This window comes from Arvicola amphibius, chromosome 5 (genome assembly GCF_903992535.2).
Source record: "Arvicola amphibius chromosome 5, mArvAmp1.2, whole genome shotgun sequence".
Lineage (NCBI taxonomy): Eukaryota > Metazoa > Chordata > Mammalia > Rodentia > Cricetidae > Arvicola > Arvicola amphibius.
The window spans coordinates 55204680-55227924 of record NC_052051.1 but is presented as its reverse complement, the minus strand read 5'-3'; the positions used below and the strand labels follow the sequence as shown (position 1 = coordinate 55227924).

Here is a 23245-nt window from a genome sequence, read left to right as displayed (position 1 = left end):
CCATGTTCTCTTTAGAAAACAGGGTTCACTGCAGAGTAGTGGACGTTCTACCTGGCTTTCTCAGCCATTAGTGAAGGATGAACTCCATCCCGACACTTGTTCACTGGCTTGCCCATGGGCTCTGGTGTTGAAAGGGTTACATTTTGTCTCTTTGAAGATTGCTTTTGTTCACTTGTTACAGACCAAGCCTGTCTCTGTTGTCTTTTGTGTTTGACATAAGGCGTCCATTGATAACTCTTATCTTCTTTCCACACATCTTGCATAAAGACCACTGTTCTTGACAGACTGCCCACTGTTGTGCTCCGCAGGTCTCTCGTCTTACCTGGATTTCACCAATCCCAAGGTCAGAGAATGGTATTCCAGCCTTTTTGCTTTTCCTGTTTATCAGGTTGGTTTTTATTCTTTTTCTGTTTCCTAGTTAACCTGAAAGATGAAAGGAAAAGGTAGTTGCTTAGAACTACTTTTATTAAATAGTTTTTGAGATAGTACATATATGAAAGGCAAGAATAGATACCGCATTATAGGTTTGATGGTTTTAGGAAGGGTACTATTAATAGATGTATAAAAACTGTGGTTTTACCTATATCAAAATATAGTACAATGGATGTTTATTCTATTTTCTAATTACTATGTATATTTCAATAATAAACCTATTCTACAACTATTATTGAAAAGTGATATTAAGCCAGACATGGGGGCCAAGTAATCCCAGCACTTGGGAAGATGAGCAGAATTGACGTCAATTCAAAGCCAGCTTGGACTACAAAGTGAAACTCTGCCTCAAGGAAAACACTGGGTATGGTGACGCACACCTTTGACCTCACTTCATAGACAGAGGCAGAGGGATCTTTGTGAGCTGGAAACCAACCAGGTCTACATAGCAAGTTCCATGACAACCAGGACTACATAGAAAGACCCTGTCTCAAATAGAAAAGACTTAGAACTAGGAAAATAGCTCGACTGACAGATCGCTTGGCTAGCAGGTCTGACCCCCAACACAGCGAAGACCATGGTAGTAAATGCCTGTAATTCCAGCATTTAGGAGGTAGAGGCAAAGGGTCAGAAGTTAATGTCAGTCTTCAGCTACTTGTCAAATTCAAGACCTAAGCAACACGAGAGCCTTTCTAAATCAAAAAGGGAAAGAAGGAAGGAAGGGAAACAAACAAAAAGCCCCATCAGCAATAAAGTGGCTATGACAAGTATGAAATTATCTTACAAACCAGTGGTTCTCAAAACCGGTGTCAAAACCACTTAGGGGGTCGACTAACCCTATCACAGGCTGCATGTCAGATATCCTGCATGTCAGATATTTACATTATGATTCATAATGATTCATATAGTGGCTAAATTGCAGTTATGAAGTAGCAATGAAAATAATTTTGTGGTCGGGGGTCACCACAACATGAGGTACTGTATTAAAGAGTTGCCATATTAGGAAGGTTGAGAACCACTGTTATCAATTACAATGTATTGATAAAAGAAAAATTTAGTAATTAAAACCTTAAAAGAACCATGGAAAGAAGTGGAGGTCACGTTAGAGACCTGTCTTCAACTAGTCATGGTAATGATGACAATACCTAACAGAAACTGAATGCAAGCCACATCCCAAGTGCTGTTTTAAGCATTTGATGTGTATTGCCCCATTTCTTCCTTGTAAAAATGCTCTAAATTGGAACTATAATTAAATCTTAACCACAAATATAAGAAAATTGAGGTGTGGAGAGTTTTAAAACCCACAAAGTTCACCCATTTACTAAGTGATAGACTCAAGATTTGAATTCCGATCTATTTGTCTCCTAAGCTCTGCTCTTAAGCACAAGATGTTTGCTTCTGAACATAATTGATTAGGAAGGAGACTAGAAAAATACTTAGAATGGTATAAACATCAATCCTTAGACAAAATATGGCTATAGCCATTCACTTCATGGCTGCTTTCATAGTACTGTGCCAGAGTAGAATAAATTAAAGTGTTTTTATGATCCACAAAGATGGGAATGTAAATTATCTAGATCTTTATAAAAAGAAGGGGAGGAGAAGAAAACGTGCTGATCTTTGAGTTAGAAATGCTAAAAGAAGACTGAAGGCATATATTTTGAAACTATACAGCCTTGTTCTTAGAAGTGCATTTGCTTAGAAGCCAGGCATGGTGGTTCACACCTTTAATCTCGGCACTGAGAGGCAGCAGCAGGTTATCTCTGTGCCTGTTGTACAGCCTGTGTACATAGTGAGTTCCAGGATGGCCACAGCTACATAATAGAGAGAAAAAAAGTGAATTAGCTTAAAAATAGTTAAGGAAACATATAGGCCACCTTCAAGCATGGGAAAGATCATCTATCATGTAGATAAGGTCTCAGGTGTGTTCTATAGTGTCCTGGAAGGAAGCTAGGCCTTATTAGGACATGGTGTAAAGAACATAGCATTAAGAAATAGGGGAATGAGCTGCCTGAGGCTCCTTGTACTAATATTCAAATGCTGAGAGACCATGAATTTTATAAAAAGAATTTTGATACCATTTTCAGTAGATGGAAAGAACACAAATTATAGAAGATGTTAACAAATAGATAATTCAGCTGTCAAGTCTTTCAGAGTATTAGAGACAAAATAAATTCGTGTATAGTAATAATTGACTTTAGTTCAGAGTTGTAGCAGAAATTTCTTCTCAGCTTTGGATAAGATCAAGTGAAGACTTATAGTAGATAGTGGATGATACAGAGCCCAGTGGTGAGTATTCACAACTCTGGCACATATTCCCTAAGGGTGTCTTTGTGTGAACTTATAGGGCAGTTGTATTTCACAGACAATACAGTGCAGCATAATTATCAAAAATATTTATTGATAGCTTTCTTTGAGTCAGATACTGTTTAGGTCCATGAAATTTTTATTGAACAAATTAGACAGGATTCACAACCCAATAGACATAAAAATAAATAAGACAGAAGCGCGAGAAAGAGCAGGGATACTATCCTCTAACTATCATCCCTGAGGGAGGATCCTCATGAACAGGCTTTACTTCCTAGGGATCTACGGACATCCTCTTCATATGGAATGACATGAATGAGCCCTCGGTCTTCAGAGGACCAGAGCTAACCATGCAAAAGAATGCTGTTCATTATGGCAACTGGGAACACAGGGAACTTCACAACATCTACGGATTTTATCAGGTAAAACATCCAAATTAGAAGTCAACTAGATTCGTGTCCCTGCCTCTAGACAGGGAATCAGTTCTATAGTCAAGTGCACTATGCACACTCTTTGTGTGTCTTTGTTGTCAATATATATATATATTATCCATCTATTGCTAGCTTATCTGAGGTAGGTGGCTCACATGTGCAATCCTAGTATTCATGGTACAGAGGGATTGTGAATTCAAGGCCAGCCTGGCCTACATACATAATGAGTTCTAGACCAACCTAGACTATACAACAAGACTGTCACAAAAGCAAAAAGCAAACAAGGGCTAGTGATGGCTCCATTCGTAAGAGTTCTTGCTGCTCTTTCAGAGGACCTGAGTTTAGTTCCCAGCACCTATATTGAGCAGCTCACAACAGCCTGTAACTCCAGCTCCAGAGGATCCAACACTTTATTCTGGCCTTCATAGGTACCTAAACAGGGACTCACATATACTTAAATTTTAAAAATATTTTTAAAGGGGCTAGAGAGATGGTTAAGTGGTTCAATCCCCAGCATCCACCTTGTAGCTAACAACCATCTATAATTCCAGTTCCAGGGGCTCCAAAGTTCTCTTCTGACCTCCTTGAGCAGTATATGCATATAATACACAGACATATGGGAAAACACCCACATATAAAAGAAAAAAATCTAAAAAAAGTTTAAAAAATCAAGCAACAAATATATATATATATATATATATATATATACATATGTGTGTGTATATATATACATATATATATACACACACATATATATCCCCTAACATTCACACCAGGAGAGCAAGACTTAACATAATAGATTTATATTTTAATAAGTATATGTCTTAGTTTCTATTGCAGTGATAAGACACCATGGCCAATATAACTTATAAATGGAAAAATTTAATTTACCATATGTATTTCAGAAAGTTAGAGACCACAGTGGCATAGCAGAGGATCAGCTGAGAACTCATATCCTGATCCATAACCACAAAGCTTTAAGAGGGAGGCACGCTGGGAATGGCACAAGTTTTGAAACCTCAAAGCCTCCGCCTGGTGACACCTCCTCCAACAAGGTCACACCTCCTAATCCTTCCCAAATAGTTCCTCCATCTGGGGACCAAACATTCAAATATCTGAGCCGTTCTCATTAAAACCACCACAGTATACTTTTAAGATGTGTAAACTTTCCTACTTTGCTCAGCCTTCCAAATAAACGTGATAGAATTGTCTTCTCTCTGCTAATCATATCCAAAGATTGAGAATCACTTACCCTAACTTATATTTGTGAGTCTTTGTCATTTTTAGAATAAGACTGCGTGCCCACAGGTTCCCACAGTTGCTATTTTCTATGGGAGCTACTGGCTGGTTATAGCCTTTTCCAAGTAATACGTGTTTATTTCTTGGTCAGATTTTGCTTTAGTTGCTAACCGTCTTAGGGAATTTCTTATGCAGGCTGAAATGGACAGTTAACCTCTCTGAATTTATATTTTTGATCAATGAAAATCATTTGACTCACAAATTATTATGCATATTTAAGGAGATGTATTATAAAATGCCTACAATAGTACCACTGAATAAATGATGCCTTGGTTTTTTTTGTTGTGTTGTGTATTTGTTTTCTGCAGTGCTGGGGGCTGAACTTTGGGCCTCAGGCATGCTGGGTAGCCACTCTTCTACTCGCCCACATCCCCATTCCTGTTTATTTCACTGGCATTGCTAACCAAATAAATGTTTCCATCTTTTCTAGGCAAATTGGTATCATTCATTGTATCATCAAATAAACTTATGAGTTTATTGTTTCCCTTTTCCTAGTCCCTCCATTGGTAACTTTTCTCATGTTAGTAATCTATTGAGGATGTTGGCAGGATGCCCTCACCCTGTCTCCTCTTTCCAATGTTCTCCATTGACTTACAGCAAATGGCTACTGCAGAAGGACTGATACAGCGATCGGAAGGGAAGGAGAGACCCTTTGTCCTTTCACGTTCTTTCTTCGCTGGATCACAAAAGTATGGTAAGAAATGACTCACATTATAAAATACAAGGTAGCTACCCATCCTTTTCTTTTGAGCATGGTATATGCTACCTACTGCCACTGTGTTCCTCTTCAATAGCCTTATAACTTATAGTGTGGAACCTCATGTGCCCCGACATGTGTATTTTATACTATGAATAAATGGTCTGTAGGTCCCTCACTTGGCAGAGCAGACGGCCTAGTAGGTGAGGGGCCCTGGGTTTAATGCTCAGCACCACATAAACCCAGGCAAAGTGGTGTATGTTTGTAATCTTAGCACTCAAGAGATGGAGGTGGGGGAACAGAAGTTCACGGTCATTTTCCGAGGTCGTCTTGGGCTTCATGAGAACCTGTCTCCCTTCCCTACCCCAAAAGACAGTAAGCCAATTTTCATCAAGTTTCGTACTTTTTTTCTACTGAAGAAATGGTCACTTACTTGTTGAGAGAGTGACTTCAGAGTATTCAGTTTTCTGGCATAGTCATCTGATCCTATCCTTTTTGACTTGTGAAAAACCAGGGAAACATATCTCTAACATACGGCTCAGCCAGCTGTTCCACTTAGCAGTGTAGCTTAAAATAAGCCTGGCTGCTTGCTTGTTGTCAGGGTCATCTATGACTGAATCTGGTTCACCAGCTGATACAGATCAGTTCAACTTAACCACTCTGTGGCACAAAGGCTATTTTAAGGCCCCTGTCCTTGCATAAGTAATTGAGAGCATAGGTCCTATCATAAAGAACCTTGCCTTTGAAGAATCGTAGACATTTTTAGGTCTCTCACTCAAGCTCCCAAGACCAGCTCCTGTGTTCTTCAGCCAAAGGACAGAATAGTATCAACAGAAATGCTCATCATTGCATTAGACCTTAAGGCCAAAAGAAAAGTCTGTATCTGTAACAGTAAAGGAAGGGTTTCAAAAGTGTGGGTTGTCCACCGGACAAACTATCATGTTTATCAGTTTAAAATTATAGTTTAAATGGTTTTTAATTTATTTTAGGGGGTATGACGCATGACACCAGTCTAAAGGTCAGAGGACAACCTGGAGTGGTTAGTTCTCTCCTTCCTTAAAGTGGTAGTTTTAATTGCATGAGAATAGGTTTGTAACATTATGTAAGCTAAAAAAGAAAGCATGCCTGAGTGATATTCGTTATCCAAATTGTTAAAAATGTAAATGTATTTTCAATCAGTAAAAAGACCAGTAAAATATAGGAAAATTTAAACCTGTAATCCAATCACTTGGGAGAGAAAGCAGGAGGATCAGGAGTTCAAGGTCATCATAACCAAAATAGAAAGTTTGAAACCAGCCTAAAATACATGAGATTCTGTCTCAAAAATACACACATACATACATACATACATACATACATACATACATACATACGGGCCAGCAAGATGGCTCACAGGGTTAAAGCACTTGCTACCAAGCCTAATGACCTGAGTTCAATCCCAGGGACCTACATGGTGGAAGAAGAGAACCAAATTTCCACAACCCAGGCTACATAGTGAGTTCCTATCTCAATGAAAAAGAAACTACAGGGGAAATTAGAGAGGGAGAGAATTAGTTGATGGGCAGCAGTTTAAAAAGATAACAAGAGACATGGTTGTTAATGTTTCTTTTTCTTTTGGAGCTTTTGATACAGGGTCTCACTGTGTAGCTCAGGCTGGCCTTGCACCTGCAGCAATCCTCACGCCTGTCCCCAGTGCTGGAACTGCAAGTGTGTGCTGCTATGCCCTTGCAGTCTATGTTATCTCTGAGTGAGCGTAGGTTCTGGGTCACTTCCTAGTCTGCGGTACTCAGTGTGATTATTTGCCCCATGTGTATTGAGGAGAACGTGCTCTTTTCTAGCCGCATGCCTGACCACTTTCTGTAAAGAATGTGTGGCAACACGACCGTGTGAGCCGTGATACACTGTGTGTCTGCATGAGCTTTCTTGATGAAAATGTTGCCACAGTTTCAAAATCACTGTGTAGATACAGCCAGAGCTCAACTGATGCCAAGGAAAAATTACTAGAGTGCTGTTTAAAAACAAAATCCCTTGAAAATATTTTTCTCAGGCTGGAGAGGTTACTCAATGGTTAAGAGCACTACTATTCTTCAGAGGACCTGAATTCAGTTCCCAAAACCCACATGGCAGCTCACAGCTGTTCCAAGGGACCCAATGCCTTCAGACAGACATACATGCAGGCAAAACACCAATGTACATAAGAATTTTAAAAAATATTTTTCTCTGCCTATAGGCCAGCTCAACATTTCTACAGAAGATTAAAACAAAAATATCTACTGAAACCATTTTGGTAAAAGTAAAGATGTTGTAAAATAAGACTGTTTTTCCTCTTATGTGTCTCCTCAATGATATATAATGTCATCATAAACTCTTATCAACTATAGCGTGAACTGGAACTTTGCTTTAACAGTCTGACTTCTTGCCTAAATCTACTTAACAACTATATCACTAGGGTAGAATATGGTTTGCCATATCCCCTGATCTATAAAACAGACCTAATAATATTGTTTGCCTGGAAGGATTGTCGTAATAATCAAGGGGACAAGAAACTCAGAGTATTTACTTTCGTTTGTTTATTTATTTTGTTCTTATTTTCATTTTTGAGACAGGGTTTCTCTGTGTAGTGCTGACTGTCCTGGAACTCACTCTGTAGACCAGGCTGGGCTTGAATTTACAGAGATCTACCTGCCTGTGCCTTCCGAGTGCTGGGATTAAGACATTTGCCACCACTGCCCTGTGTTTTATGAACCTTAATAACTTCTCACATTAGAAAAGTGATACTTGTGGTGGCGCACGCCTTTAATCCCAGCACTCGGGAGGCAGAGGCAGGCGGATCTATGAGTTCGAGGCCAGCCTGGTCTACAAGAGCTAGTTCCAGGACAGGCTCTAGAAACTACAGGGAAACCCTGTCTCGAAAAAAACCAAAAAAGAAAAAGAAAAGTGATACTTTTCATAGAATGATCAGAATTTTTTAAGGTGGAAAATCTGTTTTCCATTTTATTATTTTTGTCTTTTACAAATATGGGTTGTAAACTGGGTAGTGGTGGTGCACGCCTTTAATCCCAGCACTCGGGAAACAGAGGCAGGCAGATGTCTGTGAGTTCGAGGTCAGCCTAGTCTTCAAGAGCTAGTTCCAGGACAGGCTCCAAAGCTACAGAGAAATCATGTCTCAAAAAATAAATAATAATAATAATAATATGGAATATAAATGAAATGGAGTGCATTGTATGATTTTGTGTGTTTTCATGCCTTGTTATGGGCGATATAAGGTGCAGTCTGGACAGGAGACAACACAGCGGAATGGAGCTATCTGAAAATCTCCATCCCGATGTTACTCACCCTTAGTGTCTCGGGGATCTCCTTCTGTGGAGGTAAGTTCATTCCTGGCTTGAGGTTTTGAGTGGAAAGAAATGAGAAGTGAGTTCTCAGTGCTCATTAGCTGTTTGGAACAAGGATGAATGTAGGAAAGAAAATGGGGGGGAGAGCGAAAGGGTTGCTTCAGAATTTATCGCACAGATTAAAGGTGGCTCACACCTTTAATCCCAGCCCTCTAGAGGCAGGGGTAAGAGGGTCTCTGTGAGTTCAAGGCCAATCTGGTCTACAGAGCAAACTTCAGGACAGTTAGCACTATACAGAGAGACCCTAGCTCGTAAATAAATAAATAAATAAATAAATAAAAGTCTTACATGTATCTTGTCTGAATTGAGGACAGGAAGTCAGGTAGTAGATGAGGCATCTCTTTTCATCCCTCGTTCCCTCAGCACTATCTCCAGAGACCCAGTAACTGAATGTTCCAGAAGCACACTTTTCTTCTTGAAAGTGGAAAGAAGGAGAGCACCGCAAACAACAAAACAAAAGCCAGTCCAGGGCTGAGTGTTCAGCCCAGGAGAGTGTTAGCCTGGTGTGCTCAAGGCCTTGGGTGTGATGGGCAGCAGCATAGCCAAGGGATGAAGAGAGCCAGCCTTACAGAAACGCTTCTGCTCAGCAGATGTAAGATTCTGTGGCATAATTAACTGTTTTCTTCATAAAATGTGCTCAGTTGGTACAGTGCTTGCCTAGCTTGCAAGAAGGCCTCTGTTTGATCCCCAGCCCTACAAAAAGCAAGTATGGTTGCCCAGACCTAAGATTCCATAACTAGGACATGGAAATAGAAGGATCAAAGGTTCAGGGTTGTCCTTAGCTAGTGGTAAGACTGAGGTCAGACCCAGCTATGTAAGACCCTGTCCAAAAAAAATACATGACTGTGGAAATGGCTCAGTCAGTGAGGTGGTTGCTACACAAACATGAAGACCTAAGTAAGTTCAGAACCCCAGCATCCATGTAAAAGAGCCAGGCACAGTGGCACATGCCTGTACCCCAGAGCTGGGGAGGCTGTGGTAGGAGGGTCCCTGTTGATTGCTAGCCAGGCAATCTAGCCAAAAATAAAGTGGAGAGTGATTGAGGAAGACACTGAAGTCAGATTGTGGCCTCTACATGCACATGCATATATACCTTCTCACACGTGAATACACACATACACATGCACGCACACACACACACACACACACACACACAAGATGTGCTCTTGTAAAAGATGGATCTAATTCAAATACATGTCTGAGAATCTCATCCTGAGAATTCAATGCAGATAAGTGAACCAGTATGAAGGTGCTCAGTATACACTGGCTTCAGTCCTAACTGAAGGTTTTGATACACACTGGCTACAGTCCTAGCTGCAGGTCTTAATTCTGAATACTTTTTATTTTCTACAAGAATAAAAACAAATTACTATCACTTTTTTGATACTCGTGTCTTTGTGACATTGGTCCACATGCAAGAAATACATGTCCTTCTCAAGGGGTGAGCATGAAATTCTACCTAAACCTTCAAGGCTGATGATTTGCCTTTCAGGGGTTGATACGGTTTTAGTCTTTGCTTTCAGAAGAAATAAATTACCAGCCCCTTTCCCTTAGTACACAGACACACACCTAGTCAGGGAGACATTACACAATTTATGGGTAATGGAGGATTCAGAACAGGACAGCTGCCCTTACCAGAAAAGCCTGTGACCTTTCTACAGAAAGAAAAAAGGAAAAAAAAATGTAGAGCATTCTTCCAGATTCCTGCAAGGACTTTTTTTGTGGCTCAGATTTCCCTACTTGAGGCCATAGGTTTGCCTGTTGTGTTGAGTGTGCACTTAGAGCATCTCCTCTCAGTTTTCAAGGCCTTATTTTACCTTAGCATGTCATTTATTCCAAGTCTAGTTTCTTATCCGGTCTTTCTGTCTAACCAGCTGATGTGGGTGGCTTCATTGGAAATCCTGAGGCAGAGCTGCTGGTGCGTTGGTACCAGGCTGGAGCTTATCAGCCCTTCTTCCGTGGCCATGCCACCATGAACACCAAGCGGCGAGAACCCTGGCTGTTTGGGGAGGAATACACCCAACTGATCCGGGAAGCCATCAGAGAGCGCTACACCCTCCTACCCTATCTGTATTCTCTGTTCTACCATGTCCACATGTCTTCTGACCCTGTCATGAGGTAAAAAGGGCATCCTCTATTTAGGGGCTCCAACAACCTACCAACAGATCCCCAGTGATAAGGAACTGGAAAGGGAGAACAAAAGCCATGTGTTTACTCAAGTTTCAACCATCTCCACTGCTTGTTGTGCACTGGGTGCTGGCTGTTGTGCACAGGGTGCCGCCTGTTGTTCACGGGGTGCTGGCTGTTGTGCGGGGTGCTGGCTGTTGTGCATGGGGTGCTGCCTGTTGTGCGGGGTACTGCCTGTTGTGCACAGGGTGCTGGCTGTTGTGCATGCGGGTGATGCCTATTGTGCACAGGGTGCTGGCTGTTGTGCACAGGGTGCCGCCTGTTGTGCACAGGGTGCTGGCTGTTGAACACACAGAAGCTGCTGCCTAGATCCTCTATTTATGATTGGAGTATTTGCTGAGAGATGGCAATGTTAAGAATAAGGAAATGAGTTTACAGTAAATAACTTTAACATTTATGTATAAACCTCCTCTCATGAAAAATAATTTCCCTGCCATCTGAGGCTTGATCTTACCCACAGGGTTGAACTTGAGGTGGGAATTTTTTTCTAGCATATAAATTCTATCAACTTTCTAGGTTAGAGAAAAACTTGCGCAGTGTTCAGCATCAGCAGTTCCTATATTTGCTTCAGACCAGACGTTTCCTGGTGATTCTAGCCATTAGCCAGAGTTAGAGACACTTGCTTTGCTACCATTCCGTAGAAACAGAATGTATTGTTGCAAAGCCTGGGTAAAGAAATAGCAAGTTTCATTTACTAAAAAAATACTGGGCTGGAGAGTTGACTCCTGGTAAGCAGTTGTTGCTCTTACTGAGGACCTGGGTTCGATTCCAGCATCCACATGGTGCCTCACAACTGCCTGTAACTCCAGTTCTGAGGGATCCAATGCCCTCTTCAGACACCTGCAGGTACCATTCATACATATGTATGTATGTACTTATGTACTTGCAAGCAAAACACTCATAGGCATAAAATAAATTTAAAACTCTAAAAAATTTTTGTCAATTAAAAAAATATCTTTTCCTTGGGGCTGGACAGATGGTGCAGCAGTTAAAAGTGCTTGCTGCTCTTGTAAAGCATCTAAGTTTGGTTCCCAGCATCGAAGTCCGGCTCCAAGGGCTCCAGGGCCTGCTTTTGGCCTCTGAGAGCACTTTACCCAAATGGTACACACACACACACACACACACACACACACAACTAAATTAAATCATTCTCACAAATTAAAGATTGTTAGAACCACTAAGCTGCTATCTAGACATGATATTGAAAGTTTTGTTGTTTTATGAGCCTCAGTGATTCCTAGCTGAGTTCTATTAAACAGTAACTATTTTAAAGTTTTGGCAGGCTCTCACCTTCACCCAAAGTGTTACCAGCAATAAAAAAATAGTTCCTTTCATCTAAATAAATAATGATTAAATGATACATAAAAGTCAGTGACTGCAAGAAATGTCACAGAATTATCATTATAATAAAATATTATTTTTTGCATTTATTTTACAACAAAGAAATTAGGCATTTAGACTTGCCTTAGTTTTTGCCTGTTAGAGTGCTAGTTACTCAATAGTCAGATAGGAAAGCAATACATAATGAAATTCTCAATATCCCATTAGGATCTTCAGGTTGGTAGAAAACTCGTTCACATAATAAATATAAAGTAACCATAGCAACTGCTCATAAGCTCTTTGGTCATATGAGAAAGAATCCTGGCTCTTTGGTGCTTTCCAGCTCCTTTCAGAGAGTTACAACACTAAAAATATAAAAACCTAATAAAACACTTAGCACCAAGAATAATAAAAACATAATGATATTTTAAAATGTGAATTCTGTTTCCTTTCCCCAGGCCTCTGTGGGTTGAGTTCCCAGATAACTTAGAGACTTTTGGTGTGGATGATGAATACATGCTAGGTAAGTATTTATCAGTTAATTATAGTTGTGATAGATTCTATAACTATGCTTTCATTATTATTTTTTTAGTGAGAATACCCTAAACCCAAGAAAGACAACAATAAAAACAGGGTCTTATTAGCCCAGGCTGACCTGGAACTTACTCTATATCTAAGGATGAACTGATCCTAAGTACAGGCTTGCCTCATTACATATGGTGCTAGGGACTGAACCTAGAGCCTCATGCATACTAGACAAGTACTCTACCAAATCAGCTACACTCCCAGCCCTCCTTCACCAGATAGTGAGACCATGGCTTTTGTTGTAATGTATCCCTGACAATATAGTTCTTATTAATGCCAAATAAATACATAATATTGGTGGGTATGATTTGATGGTTTGCTTGGGACCCACTCCCCCAAAGCCTGGTGAGATTGCTATGAGAAGGGAAGTATGAGAAGTAGATCAGATGGCCATAGTAAAGACACCAAAGAACTTGTATCATGTGTAATAGTAGACCTCTTTTTTTTCTTGTGAAACAGGGCTTTGAAGCCCAGGTTATCCTTGAACTTGTAATGTTCTTCATCAGTGTCCAGATTGCTGAATTCGCAGGCATATACTGCCATGCCTAGCTAGGCTTCTTTATTGAGAATGAACTGTGGAATCTAAAACATGGAAGGTTGTTTTTTTATTTATTTATTTATTATGTATGCAATATTCTGACTGCATGTGTGCCTGAAGGCCAGAAGATGGCACCTTACCTCATTACAGATGGTTGTGAGCCACCATGTGGTTGCTGGGAATTGAACTCAGGACCCTTGGAAGAGCAGGCAATGCTCTTAACCACTGAGCCATCTCTCCAGCCCCCTTTTTTTTAATATTTGTTTGTTTATTTATTTTGTATACAACATTCTGTCTTTATGTATGCCCGCAGGCCAGAAGAGGGCACCAGACCTCATTACAGATGGTTGTGAGCCACCATGTGGTTGCTGGGAATTGAACTCAGGACCTTTGGAAGAGCAGGCGATGCTCTTAACCGTTGAGCCATCTCTCCAGCCCCCGAAGGTTGTTTGTATTAGGAATGGAGCTCAAGAAACAAGGCTAGATATTGAGACCCAAAGAATGGATTATGTTCTAAACAGTGGAAACCTCCAAATGTAAATAATAATAATGATGATGATGATGATGTTAACAATTATAGTAACAGGAGCCCTTGAAGATATTGTTCAGGGAATGCTCTTGTATAATGTGCACAAGGCTCTGTGATCAGCCCCCAGTGCTTGAGGCTTCAGCTTAACAGTCCCTGCCTTGGAGAAAGGTCTTTCATCATCCCTTACCTCCATATACCTTAGTTTCATCCTCCCCACTCAAAATCTTATGTAATTTTCATTTTTTTCTTTGTACTTTTTCCTATTTCAGTATTTGTTTTAACCCTAATTCATTTGTAATAACTTTTTAGTATCTGTCTTCTTCACTCACTACAAACTCAGTGAATGTTGGAACCACGTTTGTTTTCTTTACTCCTATGTCTCCAAAGCCTAGCATGGTGCCTGGAACTCAGTAAATAAATCTTTATTGACTAGAAGAAACAGTTCAAGATAGACACAGCAGTACGTGCCTATAATCCCAACACTCATGATAGTAAGGCAGGAGGATCATTGGTTTAAGGTGCCTGGGTTACATAGTGAGACCCCATAAATAAATCTTTTACATGAATTAATTAGTAAATGGTTTTTACACATGTGTAAATATGAAAGTAAACTCCAGGCTATCCGTAAGAGAAGTACAGATTTACAATGGTAACTGTTGGAGGATAATCTTTTTGTACACTGTGAAGATGTGTCTCTGCCAAGGCACCTTCTGATTGGTTTAATAAAGAGTTGAATAGCCAGTAGCTAGTCAGGACTTCCAGGGAAAGGGAGAAACTTTTGGGAAGAATCTGAGAGGCTGGGAATTCATTAGCGAGACCCAAAGCAAGCTGGACATACAGTATGGAGGAGAGGTAACAAGCCATATGGCAGAGCGTAGATTAATATAAGCGGGTTAATTTAAGTTATAAATTAGTTGGGGAAAAGCCTAAGCTAAGGCCAAGCTTTCATAACTGATCAAAAGACTCTGTGTTATTATCTGGGAGTTGGCCATCTAAAGGAAATCCGACTATAGTAACTGCCCAAGCAGAAGGGCCTGAAGAACTGCACTGACCAGACTTCTAGAAACACCGTGGCCACTCTTCGTAGCAGATGATAAAGCACCTTGGAAGGTGCAATGGCGCTTTCTGATTATTGGCATACCAGTAGCTATGCAGGAAATGAAACTAGAACTGAGCATGGCTGCTCAAGCCTGTAACGCTAGCACCCAAGAGGCTGCAGGAGGATCATCTGGGCTAACCTGGTATTCAAAGCAAGTTCCAGGTCAGTCTTGGCTACATAGCAAGACTTGTCTCACAAAGCCAAAAACCAAAGCAAATAAGCACACAAGATGCAGCAGAGTACTTCAGGGTCCCTGTCCCATAATCCTAACAGCCACAGGTGGGTTTAATCCATGACCTTTTTGAGCCCCGACCTTTTCCTACCAGTGCTTCTCTCTGGTGAATTATTTGTTCAATTCACATAGTCTCTGCCTTATAGAAGATCACAGTTCATGGCCGGGCGGTGGTGGCGCACGCCTTTAATCCCAGCACTCGGGAGGCAGAGGCAGGCGGATCTCTGTGAGTTCAAGGCCAGCCTGGTCTACAAGAGCTAGTTCCAGGACAGGCTCTAAAAAAGCTGCAGAGAAACCCTGTCTCGAAAAAAACAAAAAAAAAAAAAAAAAAAAATCACAGTTCAGTGATCCTAAGATCACAGTAGTGCTCCACGAAGCCAAGGGAACTTTCAGATTCTCATAATGATACTCAGTTTTATCTCCTCTCCATTTTTTTAGGAAGTGCTTTATTGGTTCATCCAGTCACAGAACCACAGACCACCATGGCTTCTGTATTCCTGCCAGGGATAAATGAGGTAAGAGCAATAGTAGACATATCTTGTGTCTCCTAGCTCTCATGCCTGCATTTCCCTTGGGAAAGAGATTGCTCCAGCGTGCAGTTGTGAATTTGTCTCAGATGGTGGTAGGTTTTCCACAGTCAAGACTGTCCTTGGAAGTTGACAGACTTAACTGGGGAAGGTGGAGAAGATGAATAGGTTTGTACTTTCACTTTGACTTGTAGAAGTGAGTCCTTATGAAGATGGGGGCGTGACTTTAAGGTAGAAGATTTATTCCACCCAGTTACTTTGTGGGACTCTTTTTGGTGATTCAACAACTAACCTCCTTTTCTAGGGCTCCCAGGTAAGAGTTAGGACCTTGTTTCCAAATCTCATAATCACCCCCAGAAAAGGAATGCTATAGGGGTAATCGAGTTTGCATGGATTTCCCTCCAGGTCTGTTTCTTCTCTGACGCTCTTCTTTTCTCCTGCCTCTTGTGTAGTTGATTTGTTTGTTGTGTCCTTCCCTTCCCTTCCCTTCCCTTCCCTTCCCTTCCCTTCCCTTCCCTTCCCTTCCCTTCCCTTCATTTTCCCTCTTTCATTCTGCTTATGGTTACAAGCGCGACATTGGGCTATTTATTGTGTGTGATAGGGAAGATGCATGTTCCACAGCTTGCAGATAGAGATCAGAGGACATTCTGTGGAGTTGGTTCTCTCCTTCCCCGTCCATGTGGGTTCTAGGGAGCAAATTCAGGCATCCAGTCTTTACCATTATTTTCTAAAACACCTCACCAGCTCAAGCATGAAGTTTTTATGAATCAGTGAACTATTGTACCATACTGCAGCTTCTGTGATGAGATTTTTAATTTTTCCCATTTTTTTTTTCTCTTAAATTTTGTCTTATTCAGGGGTAGGGTACAGTGGTAGAGGGCAAACTCAAAGGGACAGAAAAATGAAGGGGATCAAGATACATGGTGTAAAAGACACATAGAGTAAATAAAAAGAAAAGAAAAGGAAAAAGAAGAACCCTGGAGGTGTCATCTTATCATTCACGCACACCAGGTTCTTAACTATCATGCATATCTAGCACCTAGCACAGTGCAGGTTGTTCAGTAAGTAACTTTGGAATGTATAGCTGGACAGGGAATGGTCTTTAGTTCATCAACCATACCTCTTTGGTAACATCTCCTCTTCCTTCTCTTTCTCTTCTTTTTGAGATGCAGTCTCATGTATCTCAGGCTATCTTTGAAATTTAATATGAACTTGGGACTTCTGATCCCCCTGCCTAGGATTACAAGCATGTACCACCATGCCCAAATACCACCATGCCCAATTTGTCCTATGCTGAGGGTTGAACACTGGGCTTTGTACATGCTTTGGGATTTTCTTTTCTTTTTTGAATATTTATTTATTTATTATGTATACAATATTCTGTCTGTGTGAATGCCTGCTGGCCAGAAGAGGGTACCAGATCTCATTACAGATGATTGTGAGCCATCATGTGGTTGCTGGGAATTGAACTCAGGACCTTTGGTAGAGCAGGCAATGCTCTTAACCTCTGAGCCATCTCTCCAGCCCTCTTTTCTTTTTTCTCTTTCTTTTCTTTTTAAGACAGGGTTTTGCTGTGTAGCCTTGGCTGTCCTGGAACTAGCTCTATAGACCAGGCTGGCTTCACACTCACAGAGAGCCGCCTACCTCTGCCTCCCAAGTGCTGGGATTAAAGGTGTGCACCACCACTGCCCAGCTGGAATTTTCTTAAAAGAATTTGTGGGATCTGGTGGTACAGGCCCATAATTCTAGTATGAAGACTGAAAGGCCCACCTGGGCTACATAGTGAATTCAAGGCCAGCCTGGGTAACTTCATAAGACCCTATGTTCTATAAAGATTAAAGAGACCTGGAGACACATATCAGTGGTAAATTCATTAGAATGCATGAGACCTTAGGCTCAATATCAAGTAGTACATATGTGCGTGCATACACACACACACACACACACACACACACACACACAAAACACATGGGGTTGGGGAGGGGTTTTCTTCCTAACTTCTCCTACAAATTTTAATTATAATTATTTGAACTTTCTTTTCCTTCCTTCTTTTTTCCCTCCCTCCTTCCGTCCCTTCTTTCCTGGGATTGCAAGATAGCTTTATTACAGGGCAAAAGGAAATAGTCATTGGTAAGTGCAGGCTTCTCAGGGGAGAGATTGCTCATACTCTCTTTTCAATAGAGTCTGTTACTTTTTAGGTCTGGTATGACTCTAAGACATTTGCACAGTGGAAAGGAGGGTGTACTGTGAAGATTCCAGTAACCTTGGATACTGTAAGTTATTTTCAGAGTATTATTTTTGCCTATTTAGCTGTGTTAGTCTGTTTAGAATACAGTCTGGGTAATAGACAACAGAAATTTATCTTCCCATAGTTCTGAAGATATAAGACCTATATCAAAGTGCCAGCTGACTTGGGTCCTCCTGGCATGTAGGGGGTGATGGGATGGGGAGAGGAGGGAGACAATGTTCTTGTAAATGGGGCTGGAGAGTTGGCTCAGTGGTTAAGAGTACTATTGCTCTTGCAAGGGACCTAGGTTTGCTTCCCAACACCCATATAGTGGCTACAACTACCTGCAGTGATCAACACATTCTGTCTGGCCACCACAGGCACCAGGCGCACATGTGGTGCACATACATACATATAGGCAAACACATATATATAGAAAATAAAATAAATATAGAATAAGAAAGTATTCTGTGAGGATACTATTCCTATCATAGCAGGACTTATCCTCATGACCCTGACCCCATATATAGTCTCTTCAGTGTATGGGACTTCAGCATAACATATACCTGTACATAAGAGAAAATGGAGTATACTCATACTTGCCTTGGGCTGTGCTTGGGAGAGGATTTGGGAAGCAATGAGTGTGACTGCTGAAGGATACAGTTTTCTTTTAGAGGTGTTGAAAGGATTTTAAAATCAATTATGGCTATAGTTACATGACTGAATATACTGAAGTGGATTGAATGTATATCCTAACTGTAAATTTTGAAACATGAATTATACCAATAAAGCTGTTAAGATGATAAAGAGCTTAATAAAATCTGGCTTATGGCATGGGATATTGAGGATTGTGTCTAAGAACAGCAACACTGAGAACAGAAACAGTGGGCACTGCAATGCCAAATACAATATCAAAAAGTGAGAAGGGCAATTCTGGGCCTCCAGGCAGAACACATCAGTTAGAAATTAGAATCAAAGTGGCCACTGCTGAATCACAAGCATGACCTCAGGCCCTGCAGAATAAAAATTAATAGAATAGTGATGTCATTTCTCCAAATTATCATATAACAAACTTCGTTATAACGAGACTGGTTCCAGAATCAACTTTCAGATCCAGAGAGACCTTAGTAATCTTCTACCCTGATCCCTTTGTCTTAGTCACTGTTCTGTTGCTGTGACGAGACTCCATGACCAAGGTAGCTCTTACAAAGAAAGCATTTAATCGGGGGCTTGCTTGCAGTTTCAGAGGCTTAGCCCATTATTATCATGGCAGAGAGCATGGCAAGGTGCAGGCATGGTGCTAGAGGAGTAGCTAAGAGCTACATCCTGGTCTGTAAGCAGAGAGAGACACCGGGCATGACGAGGGCTTTTGAAATCCCAAAGCCCATCCCCAGTGACACACTTTCTCCAAAAAGGCCACATCCCAATCCTTCTAATTATTTCAAACAGTCCTACTCTCTGGTGACCAAATATTCAAATATATGAGCCTATATGGGCCATTCTTATTCAAACCACCATGCCCTTCATTTGCACATGAAGAAACTGATAGTCAGAAGTGAATTTTTTTTGTCCAGAATCACTACTAGGTTGTGACAGAACTGAAATAGGTCCCTCCCATCCCCTGTAAGTTTTCTGAACTCCGAGTCTGCAGCCCATTCCACTGTAACTTTGTTCTTTGGTTTTGTTTATTTGTTTGTTTTGTTTAAAGAAGGAAGGAATAAAAAAAAGCAAAAAGAGAGTTGGCTTTCCTTCTTGCTTGTGAATTAAGTCAGGGGCAGGGCAGGGGGCATATCTTGACTACTCCTCCCTCTCCCCGAATCACACGTGTTCTTGTACTCTCTTCCTTGCTAAGACTTTACTCAGAGAAAAACACACACACTCATGTGATCTGGGCAGCTCCTGATAGGTGTGGGCCCCTTGATGATTCGTGTAGCAGAAGCAGCTTCTGAGCCTCAGAATTGAGCAGTCATCCTGCTGACAAGAGGGACAGAAAGATGCTGTGAGAAGGGACACACGTCACCTCCCCAGACACAGAACATTGTGTACACAAGCTCTGTTGGTCCACATACATAAACAGAGAAATCTACTCTTCAGCATGTCTCTAGAGTAACGTGCTTGTTATTTTATTGACAAGGATTTAAAGACCGAAATTAGAATATCCTTTCTGATCAAGTTTAAAAATTAGTTTTTAGGGGTAACTCTGGGCCTCTAATGGGATGAGCAAAATGTAAATGAAAAAGAGGCAAGGATAGTGTGCTAGTTGGTTTCTGCCAACTTGACATAGACTAGCGTCACCTGGGAAGATGGAACCTCAGCTGAGGAATTGCCTCCATCAGATTGTCCTGTGACAAGTCTGTATGTCATTTCCTTGATAGTATATTGATGCCGGGGGGGTCCAGCTCACTCTGGATGGTACCACCCCAGGGCAGTTGGTCCTGGGAGGTATAAGGACTATAGATGAACACACTCCTGGAAGCAAGCCATTATCAGTGTTTCTTCATGATCTCTGCTTCAGTTCCTGTCTCCAGGCTCCTGTCTTGACTTCCCCTGAGGAGGGACTGTAGGCTGTAAGATGATGTCAGCCCCTCCCCCACAGTTGCTTTTAGTCAGCGTTTCATCACAGCACTAGAACCCAAGCTAAGACAGACAATATAGACAATAAATTGAGGGATGCTAAACAATGTCCCAATATTTTAAAGTATGAGGACTTGGGGCCAGTGAGTTAGCTCAGTGCTTGTCAAGCAAGCCTGAAAACCTCAATTCAATTCCCAGAACCCACATGAAAGTGGAAAGAGAGACTGACTTCACAGAGTTGTCTTCTGACCTTCACACACATGCCATGACATGAATTTGCACACGCATATACACACACAAAGCAATAATTATAAATAATAAATAAATAATTTTTAGTGGACCATTTTTAGTTGAGCCATTTTCTTTTTATTTCACAGTCCCCATGCTTACCATTTCTCTGTCCAAAAACATTCTTTGCTTGCGTCTGTATATGTGAAGAGTATGGGTCTCATGTGGTGACATAAAGTTCCTTGTGTGGGCGTGTCATCCCTGAAAGTGCTGCTCTGTCGCAGATACCAGTGTTTCAACGAGGCGGAAGTGTGGTACCAATAAAGACCAGTGTGGGAAAGTCCACAGGCTGGATGACTGACTCCCCATATGGACTGAGGGTTGCTCTGAGCACACAGGTATTTGGAAAGCCAGTTACCTCCCCCCTTTCTGTTCCACCTCTTGACCTTCGAGGGTATGAAAAAGTACTGAGTCTCATAAGAAACAGTACCCCCAGTGTTCATCTCAAAGTCAAGGGCTGAATCATTTCTGAATCACTGTGAGGTCTGCCCTTCCTGGCATTTTTTGTAGGAACTCTGAGATCCAGGAATGATGCAAATATGTTTCTTGGTCTGTCTCTCAGGTCAGCATAGGCTGTTAGTGGAAGAACTTTTTTTATGCAGTCTGCCCCGGAAGATTGGTCCTGAAATTTAGTCTCCTACAGAAGAAGGCCATAAAATAATGTCGTAATTATTTTTGGTATACCCTAACCCATTCAGTGACTTCTATTCTCATCAGGCAGCTCAAATCACTAAAGTCTCCTTGAATATGATTTGGGAATGTTGAGAGTATCTTTTGAGCCAAGTGAAGCCTGTGTTATACACATCTCTTACCCATTTACTGCAATATCTTACAGAGCCAAACACATATTCTTGTTATAGTTATGCTTATTTTTATTAATATTGTAAAATAGGTAAATTGCAGTTTTTGTTTCGATGCATTTTATTGAAACTTGTCTTCAGCCAAACTATGCTCTAACATCCATGTGGGGTCCTAGAATGAAGCAATAATCTAGAGACCCATCCTGCAGCAAACACTGTTAATAAGTAACCTGCCATGCGGAGGGCTGTAATGTGTGGCTGCAGAAGCGGTCCTTTCCCTTAGAGTAGGAAGGGCTTCTAAAGACAGTTGATTTCATCTGCTATACAGTGATATTTTTCACCTTCAGTTCTGTTCTGTGAACTTTCCTGTTACATTCTGGGATAGTATTTTCATGAAAGCCATTACTGATCATACTTCATATCTAAATTTCCTTCAACAAAGTCTAACTCTTCGTGCTCCTCTTATGTAACCTCGCTGTTCATATTATTTTATCGTCTACTCGGGCGTGACTGGATATTGAATGTGTAAGGACTTGTGTGTAACTTTGTACAGCTTTTCGGGTGCTTCACTGAGTTTTGGATGTTACTCTTTCCCTTTAGAATATGACATTTTTTTTCTATAAAGTTATTGCCCTGAGCAGATCCTCTGTGGTTCACTCTGCAGGATTCTGCTGTAGGCGAGCTGTATCTCGATGACGGCCATTCATTCCAGTACCTCCATGAGGACCAGTTCTCACACCGCACGTTTTCATTCTGTTCCGGTGTTCTGACCAGCAGGTGAGGCAGCTACAAACCTGTGGCTCTCCTCAGATTGTGTTACCCTCTTGGCATCTTCAAGTAAATGGGTAGCTCAAGTTTTAAGTCACTATTTAGCGGATTGAGAGGTGGTCTGTGGGCTAAAGAGTCCTGGTCGCTCTTGAAGAGGACCCAAGTTCACTTCCCAACATCCATGTGGTCTGTAACTCCAGCTGCAGGAACTCTGACCCCCCACTTCCCCTCTTCTGACCTATAAGGGCATGTGGCACATTTACATACCTGTAGCCAAAACATTCATGTTCATAAAATAAAAATTACTAAATAGAAAATATTGAAGATATTTTTTATATAAATGAATGGGGCTGAAGAGATGACTCAGCGGTTAAGAGCACTGCCTGCTCTTCCAAAGGTCCTGAGTTTAATTCCCAGCAATCACATGGTGGCTCACAACCATCTGTAATGAGATCTGGTGTCCTCTTCTGGCATGCAGGCATACATGCAGACAGAATACTGACAATACTATACACATAATAAATAAATAAATCTTTTTAAAAAAGAGATTTTAAAATAAATAAATAGATAGATAGATAGATAGATAGATAGATAGATAGATAGATAGATAAATAAATAAATAAATAAATAAATAAATAAATAAATAAATAAATGGTGAAGGCCATTGTATTTCCAATTTCTGACCCTGGAAGATCCTTCTTTTTTGTCCTTATCTTCTTTTCTCCAGCTGCCTACAAATTAAAATACTTAGCTTAAGTATTCATTGATACCTTCATTCTTCCATGCACCAATTAATTAAATATTTGGTTTCTTTCAGTTTGATTGTAAGTCCAAGCCCTCCTGTGTCTTTTGTGCCCTTTAAATGGAGATTGATGTGGCCACTGATTACCTAGTCCCTGCTACATCTCTTTGTCTTACTGAATATGGCTCCTGTATGGACCATGACTCCATAGAGACAGAGAGGAAGAACTCACAAGGATGGAGATGCTGACCTAGTGACCAATTAAAAG

General features: G+C 41.0%; 1 protein-coding gene across 3 annotated transcripts in view; it reads left to right on the top strand.

Annotated features, from left to right (window-relative positions):
* Ganc (glucosidase alpha, neutral C) overlaps nucleotides 1-23245 on the top strand; it is a 57962-nt gene that overhangs the window by 29284 nt on the left and 5433 nt on the right. For all 3 annotated transcript variants that reach the window (XM_038330031.1, XM_038330032.2, XM_038330030.2), the window contains exons 13-22: nucleotides 309-388; nucleotides 3018-3161; nucleotides 5067-5163; nucleotides 8433-8534; nucleotides 10436-10679; nucleotides 12527-12591; nucleotides 15490-15566; nucleotides 17777-17851; nucleotides 20892-21005; nucleotides 22132-22244. In XM_038330031.1, the coding sequence (XP_038185959.1) occupies nucleotides 309-388; nucleotides 3018-3161; nucleotides 5067-5163; nucleotides 8433-8534; nucleotides 10436-10679; nucleotides 12527-12591; nucleotides 15490-15566; nucleotides 17777-17851; nucleotides 20892-21005; nucleotides 22132-22244 (1111 nt within the window). The remainder of the gene's footprint in view (nucleotides 1-308; nucleotides 389-3017; nucleotides 3162-5066; nucleotides 5164-8432; nucleotides 8535-10435; nucleotides 10680-12526; nucleotides 12592-15489; nucleotides 15567-17776; nucleotides 17852-20891; nucleotides 21006-22131; nucleotides 22245-23245) is intronic.